Source organism: Mustela erminea, chromosome 12 (genome assembly GCF_009829155.1).
Source record: "Mustela erminea isolate mMusErm1 chromosome 12, mMusErm1.Pri, whole genome shotgun sequence".
NCBI lineage: Eukaryota > Metazoa > Chordata > Mammalia > Carnivora > Mustelidae > Mustela > Mustela erminea.
The window spans coordinates 52,762,312-52,779,293 of record NC_045625.1 but is presented as its reverse complement, the minus strand read 5'-3'; the positions used below and the strand labels follow the sequence as shown (position 1 = coordinate 52,779,293).

The 16,982-nt window shown below is 42.1% G+C and overlaps 1 protein-coding gene across 3 annotated transcripts in view; it reads left to right on the top strand.

Moving 5' to 3' along the window:
- The first annotated feature begins 443 nt into the window (after positions 1 to 443).
- The window catches only part of SNAPC3 (small nuclear RNA activating complex polypeptide 3), a 38,928-nt gene continuing 22,389 nt past the window's right edge, over positions 444 to 16,982 (top strand). The window contains exons 1-3 of one of the 3 annotated variants that reach the window (XM_032306564.1): positions 444 to 800; positions 1,524 to 1,601; positions 13,787 to 13,871. In XM_032306564.1, coding sequence (XP_032162455.1) covers positions 484 to 800; positions 1,524 to 1,601; positions 13,787 to 13,871 — 480 coding nt within the window. In that variant the 5' untranslated portion in view covers positions 444 to 483. The remainder of the gene's footprint in view (positions 801 to 1,523; positions 1,602 to 13,786; positions 13,872 to 16,982) is intronic. The other 2 variants (XM_032306562.1, XM_032306563.1) reach the window with 2 other exon arrangements.

The following is a 16,982-nucleotide window of genomic DNA, read 5'->3' as shown; positions in this document are numbered from 1 at the left end:
GAGGACCGGTCGGATCGGTGGTCTCAGCCCTGGCCGCCCTTGTCTCTCCAGCTCTGGGACACTGAGGCAGCAGCGCAGCGCAAGAACCCCGGGGCCAAGGGAAAGTCCCGCATCCCGGGCCCAGCAACGGCAACGAACGGGATCGAAGGGCGTCCAGAGGCCGCTCTACCTAGCAGACAGCGATGCCACGTAACCGTGGGGAACCGGAACGCAACAACACAGGTTACCCATGGCTGAGATCCCAACCAACCGCTCACCGCAAAACCGCGAGCGGAGAACAATGCGCTCAGCCCTGCGCGCGGAAGCTCGCGGCGCCGCGCCCGGGGGCGTGCCCGGCCCGGGGCTTTGTGGGAAATGCAGTGTCTGAAGCTGTCCTACGCAGCCCTGCTGCTCTTCGGACCGAGCCCAGTGCAACTACAAGTCCCATCACGCTCCGCGAGGTCTTGCTCTCCCGGCTTTTGCAGGGAAAGGAGTGGGGCGAACATGGCTGAAAGCAGCAGGGGCGGCCCAACGTGCCGCGGGGTGGACCCCCGGCAGGACACGGTCTCCAGCAGTGAGAACTGCAACTTTCCAGACTACGAGCTTCCAGAGCTGAACACGCGTGCTTTCCACGTGGGCGCTTTCGGGCAGCTGTGGCGTGGCCGGTTGCGCGGGGAAAGGGATTTGTCGCTGAAGGAGCCACAGGCATCTGCGTTGCCTGGGAGCCAAGGGGTCACCGACTGGGGCCAGGAGGATGCTGCGGTGGCCGGGGATCTGGGCTGCAGCCTGGAGGCAGCAGCCGAGCTGCGGACTGTGTGCGGGTGAGTGCGGGGCCGAGGGCTCTTGTTGCTTAGAGCTAACCTGGGTGCAGCCTTGCTCCTGCGGTACCCTGAGACTCATGATTGGGAGGGCCTGTGGTTTACCCTTAGGGGTAAGAGGACCGCCCTTCCAAACCTCTCAGCTGCTCGAGCCTTCCTGGAACCCCTGGAGAAGTCCCGTGATCCGAATGCGCAAGTTCGGGGAGTTGGGGACGGGAGAGCTGTATAAAAGCTTAATTTTTCTACTGGTTAATTTTTTTAAGTGCTAGATAATGTAGAAAAAACATCAGAGTAAGGCGATGTGTTGCTGCCATTGACAAGACACTTTGACAATGGAGGAGCCTTAGTAATGATGAGGCTGGAAGGAGATTTAATCAGAGGAGTGTTAAACCCTTTGACTAATCGTGGTTACTTTTGGGGACCTCCAGGTATGCTGGAGGCATAAAGGGCCCCAAAGTGCTTTTATAGGGTGGAAAAAAAAAAAAAACTTTTAACGATCTCTTTCTTCCTTTAACAGTATTTGGCCACCAGCCATCAATCGGCCATGTATCCTTTTCTCTGTCGAAAATCCGCACAGATGTCATTGTCCTGAATTCCGGCCTCCTCTGAGCCCCGCCTGCTGGGTTTTATCTGACTTCTTAATTGTTTAATGATGTATTTAGGACACAACCCTGACTCGCTGTGGTCTGGAAGGGTGATTGCTTTTCCTTTTTGTTTATGTTTTAGCCTTGATAAACTGAAGTGCCTGGAGGAGGGTGAGGATCCCGAAGTCATCCCGGAGAATACTGACCTAGTGACTTTAGGGTACGGAAGACTTTCCTTTTATTATGTGATACTTATTTAAATATTTTTTCAAGGTTATACGATTGATGAGTTAAGAGTACATAATTGTTATCACCCCACCCGCTAAATCGAACCATTAACATTTGACCGAATTTGCTTTAGCTGTGTGTGTTTGAGATACCTGCGGCAAGTCTTTCTCTATTGCTGAGCCATTCAGTAAGTTTCAGCCATGGTCATTTAGACCTAAATACAGCAGCATATAGGAGGAGCATATAGCTCCTCCAAGTATCATTCTCCCACATAATCAGAGTGGTATTATGGCACTTAGGAAAATTAGCAGTAAATCCGTAACCTCTAATGTCCAGTCTGTATTCAGATTTGTGTTTTGTTTATTTTTACTTATTTTTGTGTTTCTTTTTAAATGTGTGTTTACAAAGGGACAGTGAATCGACTTAGGTTCCAGTGCAAGCTGGATACTGATCGTGTCTGTCAAACTGTGTTCAGTCTTTAATTTTCACAGACTCATTTTTTGTGAAATAGGATACCAGTGAATTACTAGGAAAATAGAATTAAAAGGCAAACTCAATGAAAGTTTTTTTTTTTTTTTTTTTAGAACAGAGGTTATTATTACTATTATTTTTTGAAGATTAAAAAGACAATTAGGGGCATCTGGGTGGCTCAGTGGGTTAAGCCTCTGCCTTCGGCTCACTCAGGTCACGTTCTCAGGGTCCTGGGATCAAGCCCTGCATCAGGCTCTCTTTCTTTAAAAAAGAAAAAAAAAGACTTTATTAAGATAACTCCCCCTCCCAAACTTCCAGACCTCTGGGTCATTGTGCTTTTTTATTTTTTTCATTTTTGGAAGTATATCATTGTTTTGAATTTTTTTGGAGAGAGATCATACAGGGGAGGATGGGGTTCAAAGGGAGAGGGAGAGAGAATCCTAAGCAGTCTCCACACTCAGGATGGAGAGCTCGATCTCATGACCCTGATATTATGACCTGAGCCAAAATCGAGTTGGATGCTCAGCTGACTGAACCACCCAGGTGCCCCTTGAATTTTTTTTTATTGAAGTATAGTTGCGATAAAATGCTTCATTAGTTTCAGGTGGATGGCATAGTGCTCTGACCGCTCTCTATGTTCTGTGCTTACCATCTGTCACAACACAAGGCTGTTCATAATACCTGTTAAATTACCACTCACTGTATTCTCTATGCTGTTCCTTTATCCCCATGATTTATTTATTCCACAGCTGGAAACCTGTACCTTTCACTCTCCTTCACCCATTTTGCCTCCCCACCTCCTGGCAGCCATTAGTTCTCTGTATTTATGGGGCTGTTTTCTGCTTTTTTATGCTTGTGTGTTTTCTTTTTTAAATTCCACATACCAGTGAAATTATATAGTATTTGTTTTCCTGTGTCTGCCTTATTTCACTTAGCATAATACCCTCTAGGTCCATTCATGTTATTGCAAATGGCAAGGTCTCATTCTTTTTTTTTTTTTTTTTTTTAAAGATTTTATTTATTTATTTGACAGAGAGAGAGATCACAAATAGAGAGGCAGGCAGAGAGAGAGAGGGGGAAGCAGGCTCCCTGCAGAGCAGAAAGCCCGATGCAGGGCTCGAACCCAGAACCCTGAGATCATAACTTGCGCCGAAGGCAGAGGCTTAACCCACTGAGCCACCCAGGCACTCCAAGATCTCATTCTTTTTAATGGCTGAGTAATATTCCATTACACACACCAAATTTTAATCCATTTATCTATCAATGGACACCTGAGTTGCTTCCATATCGTGGCTATTGTAAATAATGCCTTAGTATAGGAATGTATATATCTTTTGGAATTAGTGTTTTTGCTTTCTTTGGATGAGTACCTAGTTGTGAAATTATTCGATCATATGGTATTTATATTTTAATATTTTTCAAGAACTTTCATACTGTTTTCCACAGTGGCTGCACCAATTTAATTCCTACCAACAGTGCGCAAGGGTTCCTTTTTCTTTACATCCTTGCCAATAATTATTTCTTGACTTTTTGATTTTAGCCATTCTGACTAATTCTAGAGATATCTCTTGGTGGTTTTGATTTGCATTTCTTTTTTTTTTTTTTAAGATTTTATTTACTTATTAGAGAGAGAGACAGCAGGAGAGGAACACAAGCATGGGGAGTGGGAAGGGGAAAAGCAGGCTCCCTGCTGAGCAGAGAGCCTGATGTGGGGCTTAATCCCAGGACCCTGGGATCGGGACCTGAGCAGAAGGCAGACGCTGAATGACTGAGCCACTAAGCCCCACTTGATTTGCATTTCCCTGATGATTAGTGATACTGAGCATCTTTTCCTAGGTCCGTTGGCCATGTGTATGTCTTCCTTGGAGAAATGTCTATTCAGGCCCTCTCCTTTTTTAGTATAAGTTCTTTATTTTGGATATTGACACTTTATTGGATATATCATTTATAAATATCTTCTCTCAGTAGTTTGCCTTTTTGTTGATGATTTTTGTTGCTATATGAAAGCTTTTTATTTTGGTATAGGCCCAAGAGTTTATTCTGTTCTGTTTATTTGAAGGTTTTATTTTATTTATTTGTCAGAGAGCACGCAAGCAGGGAGAGTACAGGCAGAGGGAGAAGCAGACTTCCGGCTAAGCAGGGAGCCGCGTGCAGGTCTCAGTCCCAGGACCCTGGGATCGTGACCTGAGCTGGAGGTGGACACTTAACCAACGGAGCCACACAGTTGTCCCATCCCTTGCCTGAGATGTCTTGAAAAATATCGTTAAAACTGATGTCTAAGAGATTTTTGCCTGTGTTTTCCTTCTGGGAGTTTTACGTTTCAGGTCTCACATTTAGGTCTTTAATCCTTTAATCTATTCTTTGTGTGTGGTGTGAGACAGTGGTTCAGTTTCATTCCTTTGCATGTTAGCTGTCCAGTTTTCCCAGCACTATTTGTTGAAGAGACTGGCTTTTTCCCATTGTATATTCTTTCCTCCTTCATAGTGGAATTGACTGTGTAAGTGTGGGTTTATTTCTGGGTTCTCTGTTCTGTTGCATGGGTCTGTGTGTGTGTTTTGTGTGTACTACAGCTTTGTAGTATATCTTGAAATCTGGGATTGTGATACATCCAGCTTTGTTCTTTCTCAAGATTGCTGTGGCTGTTCCGGGTCTTCTGTGATTTCATACAAATTTTTATATTATTTGCTCTAATTCTGTTAAAAGTGCTGTTAGTATTTTGATAGGGATTGCCTTGAGGCTGTTGGTTATTTTGGGAAGTATGGGTATTTTATCAGTATTCTTCCGGCCCATGAGCATGTACAATCTGTCCATTTGTTTGTGTTGGCTTCAGTTTCTTTCATCAGTGTTCTGTAGTTTTCAAAGTCCAGGTCTTTCACCTCCTTGGTTGAGTTTATTCCTTGGTATTTTATTCTGGTGAAATTGTAAACGGAATTTTTAAAAAATTTTTCTTTCTGCTACTTTATTATTAGTGTACAGAACTGCAGTCAGTTTCAGTTCATTAGTTTTGTATTGTGCAACTTTATTGAATTCAACTGTTACTTCCAATTATATTTTATTATTAAACTCAATAATAAAATTACTATTCATACTCAAAGTAAAATTCATTACTATGACTTTCTAAATGCGTACTTTCATTGTTTCTACTGATTGAATGAAGAAATAGTTCTCAGATCAGTGTTGGTCTGCCAGTCACACTGAGAAACGCTGTGCTGTGATAGTACTATAGAGAAAATGTGTGTGTAATGGTGACATTTATCATTTCCAGTTTGGAGTCCGCTTCACACCATCTCATCTTTTTTAATCTTTGATCCTATCCTTTCTGTTGTCCCCCTCGAAAATTTGGGTTTTCAATTCCACCTTGGTTTCTTTTATAATAACTGCTAAATCTCTTTTCCTTATCCCCACTGCTAATGTGTACATTAGGGATACTTGGAGCACCAGGAATGCCTCCCATCTCTCCTAGGTTTAGTTTTTTCCTCTTCTGATTTACTCATCTGTGCTGCCACTTGAGTGTGCTCATTTGCTGAGAAGTTCCCAATGGCGACCTCTCCTCCATGACAGATTTTAGATTCCTTATGTAGACATGTGAAACTCCCCACTTAGAGTCCAAATCTGCCTTTCCAGAGTTTTTTTCAACCACTTTCTCTTTCAAATGGCTCAGGAGGGCCCTTTCCCATCTAAAATTCCATATTTGAAGCCATAGATTCCTTTCCACATTACTACAGCCAGTCTCATCCCTTAGGAAATAGATTCCCTTGTAATGTCCAGAACTCCAATTGTAATATTTCTGAGGTTTTTGAAAGCTCATTGAGAGTCCAGACTCCCCTATCTGTGTATTGCCCCTAAACTTACTGTGCTGTTTTGCTTCCATTGGTGCTCTTTAACTGTCATTGATCGATGGAGTTGGATAGTTCTAAAATGTACATCCTGTCTCTCTTAAAATCTTTCACTGGCTCTTAGGCAAAAATCCTAAGTTACTCAGTGGCTCCCAAGGGCCTCTGTAGAATGGATCTTGCAGATCTTTTCAGCTCTCTGTCTGCAGTGCTTCAGACACACTGCAGTTTTCAGTGCCTGGAATGTGCACTCACTCCAGGCCTTTGCTTTGAACACTTAACACCTCTGCATCCTTCTGGTCTTGCTGACTTCTACTCATCCTTTAAGCACTGAAGGACTGTGGACTCCCAGTGAGGCCCCTTTTATGCTCATGTAGCCCCCGTACCTCCCTGTTGAAATACTCATCACAGGCGCACCTGGGTGGCTCAGTGGGTTAAGCCTCTGCCTTTGGCTGAGGTCATGGTCTCAGGGTTCCGGAGCCGCATCTGGAACCTGCTCCCCCCCCCCCCCCCCCCCCGCCTGCTGCTCTGCCTACTTGTGATCTCTCTCTCTCTCTGTCAAATAAATAAATAAAATATTTAAAAAAAAGAAGAAATACTCATCACATCCATGATATACTTGTTTAATTTTTTGTCTTCCTAGCTAGACTTAAAAGTTCCATTAAGTATGTCTGTCATACACACTGTTGTATCCCCAGTTCCTGAAACTTTGGCACATAATAGGAAGTCAGTAGATACTTGCAGAGTGAGGAGAATAAATGAAACTTACATAAACTTGAGAAAGCAGTTTTTAGCAATTGGCTGAAAAAAGATTTTTTTTTTAAAGGTTTTATTTATTTATTTGACAGAGAGAGATCACAAGTAGGCAGAGAGGCAGACGGGGGTGGGGGTGGGAGGGTTGGGGGAGATGGGGATGCAGGCGCCCTGCTGAGCAGAGAGCCCAGTGCCAGGCTCGATCCCAGACCCTGGGATCATGACCTGAGCTGAAGGTAGAGGCTTTAACTCACTGAGCCACCCAGGCGCCCCTAATTGTTTTTTTTTTTTTTTTTTTTTTTTAAGATTTCTTTATTTATTTTGGGGGGCAGAAGGAGACGGAGAGACAGTCTTAAACAGATTCCCAATGGAGCACGTGGAGCCTGTTGTGGGACTCAATCCCACAACCCTGAGATCATGACCTCAGCCAAAACCGAGAGTTGGACACTTAACCAACTGTGCCACCCAGGTGCCCCTGAGATTAATAATTATAAACAAAGCAAACTTCTTTGCTGTAGTTAATAAAATACCAATTGGCTTATAATAACTTTTTTTTGTTTACTTGTAATGATTTTATTAAGCCACATTGTATAATAATTTTCAGGTCACTTGACACGTTTCACCTGGCTGTTTTTCCAGATCGACTGAATCTCCTTGCTTGTCCTCTGGTCCCTTCCACAGGACATGTGGAAGGAAGTTTATATATGATCTAATGTAAAAGGAGTCAGTATGGCATTATTTTGCTGGAATTATTTAGATGTACTTTGAAACTATTAGATTTTAAACATGACTAGCAGTAATCTTAACAGTACTGCAAGTAAATTAGACTTGTACCAAATGCTAAATCTGTATCCCTTTGCTTTCTCTAAACCTTCCTTTCTTCTCTCCACCAGTAACTTAAAGACAAAATCTGAATACATGACCCCTTTATTATGGCATAAAAATGAATACACTTCGGGCGCCTGGGTGGCTCAGTGGGTTAAGCCGCTGCCTTCGGCTCAGGTCATGATCTCGGGGTCCTAGGATCGAGTCCTGCACCGGGCTCTCTGCTCAGCAGGGAGCCTGCTTCCGTCTCTGTCTCTCTCTGCCTGCCTCTCCGTCTACTTGTGATTTCTCTCTGTCAAATAAATAAAATCTTTAAAAAAAAAAAAATGAATACACTTCGAGCACTTTTTAACCTCAACAAAAGGCACTTGAAAGAGGTTGATTCTCCTCTCATACATGCTGCTGTCTTTGTTCCATACCAAGCTAAATAACTTGCTGTCAGCATTTCTGAAATTTTTTTTAACTGCTTGAAGACTAATTCCTAGGAACTGGAGCAGTAATTGCTACTACATGGGCACTACTGAAACTTATCTGTCATCCCCAAAGCTTCAGCAACATTAGTTTTAATACAATAGCGATTTCATTTAGTTTACTAGTCAGCAGAGCACTGTGCACCATTTAAAGGATGTGAAAGGGGAACTTCAGAGTCCTGCAAGAAAAAGAGAGCCACAGAACTGAAGGACTCAACTCAACTCTCCCTGCCACCAGAACAAACAAACCCATTGTAGTTTACCTGGGCTTTGTTAGAAGGACAGAAAAGAGTACCATTAAACTAGGAATCTTACAAACCCTCTTCCACCACAAGTATCACAAAATGAGTAAGTAGAAATAAAGTCCATAGGGAGTTTATAGCAGAAAATCAGAAAGCTGTTTATACAAATCATCTCTCTCTTTTTCCCAGGTAATAACTAGGAAACAAGAAAACCAAGTTTGCATTCCAAACAAAATTGAGTATACTAAAACAAGCATTTGAGGATAGAAAAGCATTTTGGATCTGAAATTTTGAAACTAAGAACAGAAGTGATGAGAAAAAGGAGGAATGGAGAAAAAAAAAGTGGTGGAACTCAGAAGTGGAAGAAAAAAAATTGCTCAAACGAATTATGAGATAAGTAAGGCAGAATAGATGCAAATGAAAATTTGATTTAATTTAATGCCTCTCATTAAATTAGTGTCCTGCTGTTAGGGAGTTCCTAGCTGTGCATCTTGTATGTGCTATAGTTTTGTTCTGTAAAGTTGAACACTATTATTTGGTATGTGTGTGTATACATACATGTATGTGAATGTGCGTGTGTGTGTATCCCTAAGTATTCTATCTCAGTTGGGATTTGTGGCTTTTAGCATTAAAATGTGACCTTTGTGGGCCCTTGGGTGGCTCAGTGGATTAAGCGTCCTACTCTTGGTTTCAGCTCAGGTCATGATCTCAGGGTCCTGGGATAGAGTCCTGCAGTAGGCTCCACACTCAGCATGAATTCTCTCCCCACCACGCCCTCTCTCTGCCCCTCCTACTTGTGCTGTCCCTCTCTCTCTCTCAAATAAATAAAAGTCTTTTAAAAAAATATAGAGGTCCCTGGGTGGCTCAGTTGGTTAAGCATCTGCCTTTGGCTCAGACACGATCCCAGGATTCTGGGATCAAGCCTCACATTGGGCTTCCTGCTCAGTGGGGAGTCTGCTCCCTCTCCCTCTGCCTGCCACTTCTCCTGCTTGTGCTCTTGGTCTATGTCAAATAAATAAAGTCTTAAAAAAAAAAAGTGAACTTTGTCACATTTTATGTTTCAGGGCTTGAAATCTGTTTCCTATCAGGACAGCTATAGCTGCGTGATTTTCCTTTCCATTTATCTGGCATACTTTTGTCCAATCCTTTTTTTCCCTCTGAATCACTTTATTTTATATATGCCTGTTGTCTGCACAAGGTTTTTGTTTTGTGAGCCACATGTAAACCCCTTTTATATTTTTTCTTTTTTTTTTTTTTCAAAGATTTTATTTATTTATTTGACAGACAGAGATCACAAGTAGGCAGAGAAGCAGAGGGGGAGGAATATTAGGGAACACTTGGCATACCCCCACGAGTTGATTGTATATTAGATCACAAAGAAAACATAGTAACATACATAAAGTACAAACTACTGTAAACAGTTCTCTGGTCACAACATAATAAAACTAGAGTTTACTAAAAAAAACAAAATGAGGCCATTCTAGGGGTGCCTGGGTGGCCTGGTCACTTGGACTCTTGGTTTCTGCTCAGGTCATGAGCTCTGGATTGGGAGATCAGGCTCTATGTTGGGCCTTGTATTTGGCTGGGAGTCTGCTTACGATTCTCTCTTTCCCTCCCTTGGCTGGCTTATGCACCCCTGTTCTCTCTCTTTCTCAAATAAATAAATAAATTAATACATAGATACAGACATAAATTTTTTTTTTTAAGATTATATTTATTTATTTGACAGACAGAGATCACAAGTAGGCAGAGAGACAGGCAGAGATCGAGGAAGGGAAGCAGGCTCCCTGCTGAGCAGAGAGCGGGACATGGAACTCGATCCCAGGACCCTGGGATCATGACCTGAGCCGAAGGCAGAGGCCTTAAGCCACTGAGCCACCCAGGTGCCCATACATAAATAAATCTTAAACATCAGCCCATTCTACCTGGAAATTTTTAAAAGTCGTTAAATACAGGCACACCTTGGAGATCTTGTGGAGCAGTTCTAGGCCACTGCAGTAAAGCAAATATTACAATAAAGCGAGTCAGGTGAATTTTTTTGATTCTCAGTGCCTATAAAAGTTATATTTATTTTTTATTTTTATTTTTTAAAAAAAGATTTATTTGAGAGAGAGAGAGTACAAGCAGTGGGAGGGAGCAGAGGGACAGGGAGAATTAGATTCCTGCTGAGCAGGGAGCCCTACGTGGGGTTTGATCCCCAGGGCTTTGGTATTACGACCTGAGCCAGAGGCAGACACTTAACCAATTGCGCCACCCAGGTGCACCGATATAAGCTTTCTCTAGGGTTATTTGGTAAAGTCTGACACAAACTACATAGGTGCTTATCTTTTCATCCAAGCAGGCCCACTTCTGGCAATCTATACTAAGGATACACTCCCAATAATATGAAAATACAGTATGAACAAGGTTATTCATTGCAGCATTGTTTGTAATTCAAAATATTTGAACCGTCCTAAATATACATACATAGGAGAGTGTTGAAAAAGGGTAGGATGTCCATATAGTTGAGTGTTTAAGTTCTACTAAAGGTTGAGGAAGGATGAACCAATAGGGTGATTTCTAGGAGATACTGCTATATGAAAAAAGCAAAGCCTCCCCAAAAAGTGTATCCTACCTTTCATGTGGAAAGTAGGTTTGCAAGTTATCAGTTTGTTGGCTCTCATCTATAAATTGACCTTTTTCGCCTGCTCTGTAAAAATGGGCCTTGGCCCTTTAAATATTTATCCTTTGTCAGTACCTGGCAGTCAGTAGCACCCATTGCCCAGCCCCTTCCTTTGCCGCTCCTCTCCTGATGCGTCTCCCATACAGCTTTTCCTGGTACCCTGGATTTCTGCAGTTGCATTGGTGGAGAACCATAGCCACTTTCTCTGCCCTTCAATGAATCCCAGCCATGGCCTTCGAGCAAAGTGCAGATCTCATTTCCGGGGCGGGGGGGGGGATACATAACTTCTTGGATACGACTTCTTGGGTACGCTTTCTCTGTCCAAATGGTAAGATACTCCTTAGATCTGCTGTTCCTTTATAGTAGAGTTCTCTACTACTTAAGAGCTAATCTCTCATTACTTTAATACTCTGTTCATTTTTGGATTAAGCTTTCTTTGTTCTATACTGTTTAGGTCTCAGACTGATAGAAAATTTTAGGAAAATACACAGACACTTGCTTATTTGAACAAAAGAAATGGAAGGGATAAACTAGAAATGTAGAGATTGGTTGCCTACAAGGGGTGGGTGGGCATGGAGTAGAAAGTGAGAAGGGAGTAGGAACAAGTTAGTAGGGATGAAGAGGGAATGACACTTCTTGGAGTGTGGTCATATATGTATTTATAACTCTGATTCTTAGAACCATAGTGATGTTTCACCTGTCTTTTACACATCCCAAAAGCAATCAAAACCAGCCAGGTTGGGGGTGGGGGAACCCAAAAATAGAGTATAAAAACTAACACACGAGGGGCACCTGGGTGGCTCAGTTGGTTAAACGTTTGCCTTCGGCTCGGGTCATGATCCTGGAGTCCCAGGATCGAGTCCCACATCGGGCTCCCTGCTCAGCCGGGAGTCTGCTTCTCCCTCTGCCCCTCACCTTGCTCATGTTCTCTCTCTCTGTCTTTCAAATAAATAAGTAAAATCTGAAATAAGTAAATAAATAGGTAAATAAAGTTTAAAAAAATAAAACCAAACACTAACCCATGAGCCTGTGTCACAACATAACAACACTGGAGAGAAGGGGAAGAAAGAACTAACCTAAGTGCTACAAAAGCATGTCTTGATTTAGTGCTAGAAACAAAAGGTACTGCTCATGTTTTAGTGTTTCTCACAGGGGTATAGATGAGCAATTCTGAAACTATGTTTTCTAGACTCAAATAATAGATAATAGGAGTGGGGTTTCTCACTTTTGGGGAAAAACGTGACAATGAAAGGTTAAAGGCTAAATGAGTGATTTTAGTTTGGGATTAGGAGCATCAGTATAAACTCATGGTTTTAAGTATATAACAGAAAAATACAGAAGTGCAGATATTCGTACATGTGTGGTATAATACACAGAGTTATGTTTTCTACCTTTCTCCCCCAAGAGGTCTGGAAGAAGTGCTGACTGCTCCAACAGTGACCACACCTAGTACTCAGCTGATGGCCTCTAAAACCTGTCTAGTTGAGGCTCTTAGATTTTAAGACTGAGACAAGGAAGTGCAAGGTGAACCTCAACCATCTTACAGTGTTAGAAAATAAGGAAATCCTCCTAAAAAGGGATGGGGGTTTGTTGAAAGACAGGCTCCAACTCAAAGGAGCTCCTAACAGCCACCAGTAGAACAGTTAGATTGGTAGAATAATTACATTATTAGATTTTTTATAAAAGATTTATTTATTTATTTGACAGACAGAAATCACAAGGAGGCAGAGAGGCAGGCAGAGAGAGAGGAGGAAGCAGGCTCCCTGCTGAGCAGAGAGCCCGATGCAGGGCTCGATCCGAGGACCCTGGGATCATAACCTGAGCCGAAGACAGGCTTTAACCCACTGAGCCACCCAGGCATCCCACATTATTAGATTTTAACTTACAGAATGAAATAAATGCGAGCTCATAGTAGTATAAATGATCAAATATATGGGAGGAGAGAGAGAGGTCTTCCTCATAATACTAGTGAGTAAATGTAGAAGGAGGGAAATAGAGAATCCCCCTTAGGCATGTTCCACAGTAGAAAATGTTGCAGACAAATCTGCCTTTGAATACTAAAATCCCTGGGTGAAATTTTGAGGAGAAACAAGATTTGCATGGTTTCAAAGTATCTTCTCCCAAATACTTAACGAGTACAGAGGAAAAGAAAGTTACCTCTCTAGTGTAGGAATCTGGTGTTCAGGAGCTTAACCAAAGTAAACATCACCAGTAACAGGACATGTAAATATGAACATCGTGAACCTCTTGGTGTGACACCATGAGGACATCATCCTTGTGATAGTCCTGCAAAAAATGGGCAGCATTACTCCAGTCGTGGGGAACCAGCAGTCAATGCAAATTCAAGGACATTCTACAAAATAACGAAGTAGAGCTCTTCAGAAGTGTCAGGGTGATAAAAGACAAGGAAAACTGCAGAATTGCAGACAAATAGAGGGAATGCGGTATAGTGTCCTGCAGAGGATCCTGGGGCAAGAAAAAAGGCATTTCATCAAAAAAAACCTTGTGAAATTTGAAAAAGACTTAGAGTTACTGATACTATGTTAATGTTAATTTTCTGATCCTGATAATTATGATCATGTAAAGTGTTAACATAGGGAAAACTGGGTGAGAGATTTAAGGGAACTCTACTATTTTTATAGCTTCTTTTAGCTTTAGGTCTAAAATTAGCTCAAAATTCATTCTCAGGGCACCTTGGTGGCTCAGTGAGTTAAGTGTCGGACTTGATGTCGGCTCAGGTCATGATCTCAGAGTCATGAGATCACTGGGCGCAGAGCCTGCTTGGAATTCTTCTCTCGCTCTGCCCCGCCACTCTTATCTCTCAAAAAAAAAAAAAAAATCAAGTGAAAGTTAAGTATTAAAGATACCTCGGAAGACCTAGTACAGGTATTGAAGTTTGATTTTTCTTGTTCCTCTAACAGGATTAGAAAAAGGCTTCTGGAACAGCGGGAAGAAACTATAACAATAGACCGGGTTTGCAGACAAGAAACGTTTGCTTATGAGATGGTAAGAGTCTCATCTTTTTTTTTCCCCATGAAATTGTGAACACTGTCATTGGGTGTTAGTGATGACTGATGGTGTGTTTATATTGGATATGCTTAGTTGAAAACAAACTTAGAGAAACCTCATTGGGACTGGTAAAGTAGGAGAAAAAGACCCACAGAATTCAAATGATGGAGCACCTGGGTCACTTGGTCAGTTAAGCGTCTGCCTTTGGCTCAGGTCGTGATCCCAGGGTCCTGGGATTGATCCCTGTCTCGGGTTCCCTGCTCACTGGAGAGCCTGCTTCTCCCTCTCCTCCTCACTCGAGTGCTCTCTCTCACTAACTCTGCCTCTTGTCTCAAATAAAAATCTTTGGGGGAAAAAAAGGGATTGAAGTGATGGCACGTTTGACTCTCAGATCTCTGCCTTTGTTCTTGCATTTATTTATTCATTCATTCATTCAGATTTTATTTATTTATTTGACAATGAGAGAGCACAAGCAGGGGGAGCAGCAGAGGGAGAGGGAGAAGCAGGCTCCCCGCTGAGCATGGAACCCAATGTGGGACTTGATCCCAGGACACTGGGATCCTGACCTGAACTGGGGTCAGACGCTTAACTGACTGAGCCACCCAAGCATCCCTTTATTTCTGCTTTTAGTTTGGTTTTGCTCTTTATCTTAGGCTAAATTCATGCCTTTTCATCCCCCTGTTGCTGGTACTTTAGTCTGCTCCTGATTTTGGTTTAGCCACATTCTTAATCCACCATCTCTTATGTAAACCCTCAGAAAAATTTAAGATAATAAATAATGAGGGTTCATTCAGTACATATTCTTAAGGACCTACTGAGTGTCAGATGCTGTGTTGGGCACTTGATAATACATAGAGACATTTGTTTTCTTTCCCTTTTATTAATTTTTTTAAGCTTTTATTTATTTGTTTGAGAGAGAGAGTGAGCATGTGTGAGAGAGAAGAGGCTGGAGGAGGGGCGGAGGGAGAGGGAGAAGCAGAGTCCTGGATGAGCAGGGGGCCTGATGCGGGACTTGATCCAGGCCCCTGGGCCGAAGGCAGACGCTTAGCAGCTGAGCCATCCAGGCACCCTTGTTTTTTTGTTTTTTATTGTGGTAAAGTTTGCATTACATAAAATTTACTATTTAACCATTTTAAAATGTTTGATTTAAGTGGCATTAAGTACATTCACTGTGTCAGGTACTTCTCCCTCTCCCTCTGCCTCCTGCTCTACCTGCTTGTGCTATCTCTTTGTCAAATAAATAAATAAAATCTTTAAAAAAAATCAGATTTTGATAGGGATTGAATTGCTTCTGTATATGACTTGGGGTAGTATTGTCATCTGAACATCTTCAAATCCATGAACAAGCCATGAACAAGCTATGTCTTTCAGTTTATTAAAGTTGTCATTAGTTTTGTTCAGTAATGTCTTATAGTTTTTAAGTGTACAAGTCTTTGATTTTTTTTTCTTTTTTTATTATTTTTTTATTCTAAAGTAATTTCTATACCCACCATGGGCTTGAACTTAGAACCCTGAGATCAGAGTTGCATGCTATACGGACTGAGCCAGGCAGGCTCCCAAAGTCTTTTCATTTCTATGAAATTTATTCCTAAGTATTGTATTCCTTTTGATGCTATTGTTCTCTTTTTCTTTCTTTCTTTCTTCTTCTTCTTTTTTTTTTTTTTTTAAGATTTTATTTATTAATTTGACAGAGAGAAATCACAAGTAGACGGAGAGGCAGCCAGAGAGAGAGAGAGAGGGAAGCAGGCTCTCCGCTGAGCAGAGAGCCTGATGCGGGACTCGATCCCAGGACTCCGAGATCATGACCTGAGCCGAAGGCAGCGGCTTAACCCACTGAGCCACCCAGGCGCCCCCCCCCCTTTTTTTTTTTAAAGATTGTATCTATTTATTTGACAGACAGAGATCACAAGTAGGAAGAGGCAGGTGGTGGAGGGGTGGGGGGAACCAGGCTCCCTGCTGAGCAGAGTCTGAGAGTCCAATGCGGGGCTCCATCCCAGGACTTTGGGATCATGACCTGAGCTGAAGGCAGAGGCTTTAACCCACTGAGCCATCCGGGTGCCCCACTATTGTTTTCTTAATATCCTTTACAAGTTATACACTGGTTATATAGAAATACAATTGGTTTTTGTGTGTTGATTTTGTAGCCTGCAACTTTGGTAAATTTATTTGTTCTAATAGGCTTTTTGTGTGGATTCTTTAGGATTTGATACATAGAAGATCATGCCTGTTATCTGTAAACAGAACTAACTTTATCTCTTACTTTCTATTTTGCTTGCTCATTCACTCTGTTTCCTTCCTTCCTTTTTAAAAATCTAATTCTTCTAGCTAGAATTTCTAGTACTATGTTGAGTAGAAGTGACAAAAGTGTATATCCTTATAGTCTTTCAACACTGAGTATGATTTTAGCTGTGGATTTTTTGTATATATCCTTGATCGTGTTGAGGAAGTGCCCCTTTGTTCCTAGTTTATTCAGTGCTTTTATTTTGGAAGGGTTTTGGATTTCCTCATACTTTTTCTGCATTTCAGTGAAATAATGATGTGGGTTTTTTCCATCCTTCTGTTAGTGTGGTGTATGACATTGATTGACTTGCATGTGTTGAACTACTCTTGCATCCTGAGGATAAATCCCACTTGGTTGTGGTATATAATCCTTTTCATATGCTGCTGAATTTGGCTTGCTGTATTTTGTGGTCTTCTTTTAAATTTTTTTTTTTAGATTTTATTTATTTATTTGACATAGAGAGAGATCACAAGTAGGCAGAGCAGCAGGCAGAGAGAGCGGGGGAAGCAGGCTCCCTGCTGAGCAGGGAGCCGATGCAGGGCTCAATCCCAGGACCCTGAGATCATGACCTGAGCTGAAGGCAGATGTTTAACTGACTGAGCCACCCAGACACCCCAGTTTGCTGTTATTTTGTTAGGGAGTTTTGCATTTATATTTATAAAGGATATTGGCCTGTAGTTTTCTTGTGGTGTCTTTGTCTGGCTTTGGTATCAGAAAATGTTGATCTCAGAATGAATTGGGAAGTATTCCTTCCAGGGGCGCCTGGATGGTTGGGCGTCATGATCCCTGGGTCCTAGGATTGAGCCCCACATTGGGCTCCAGACCCT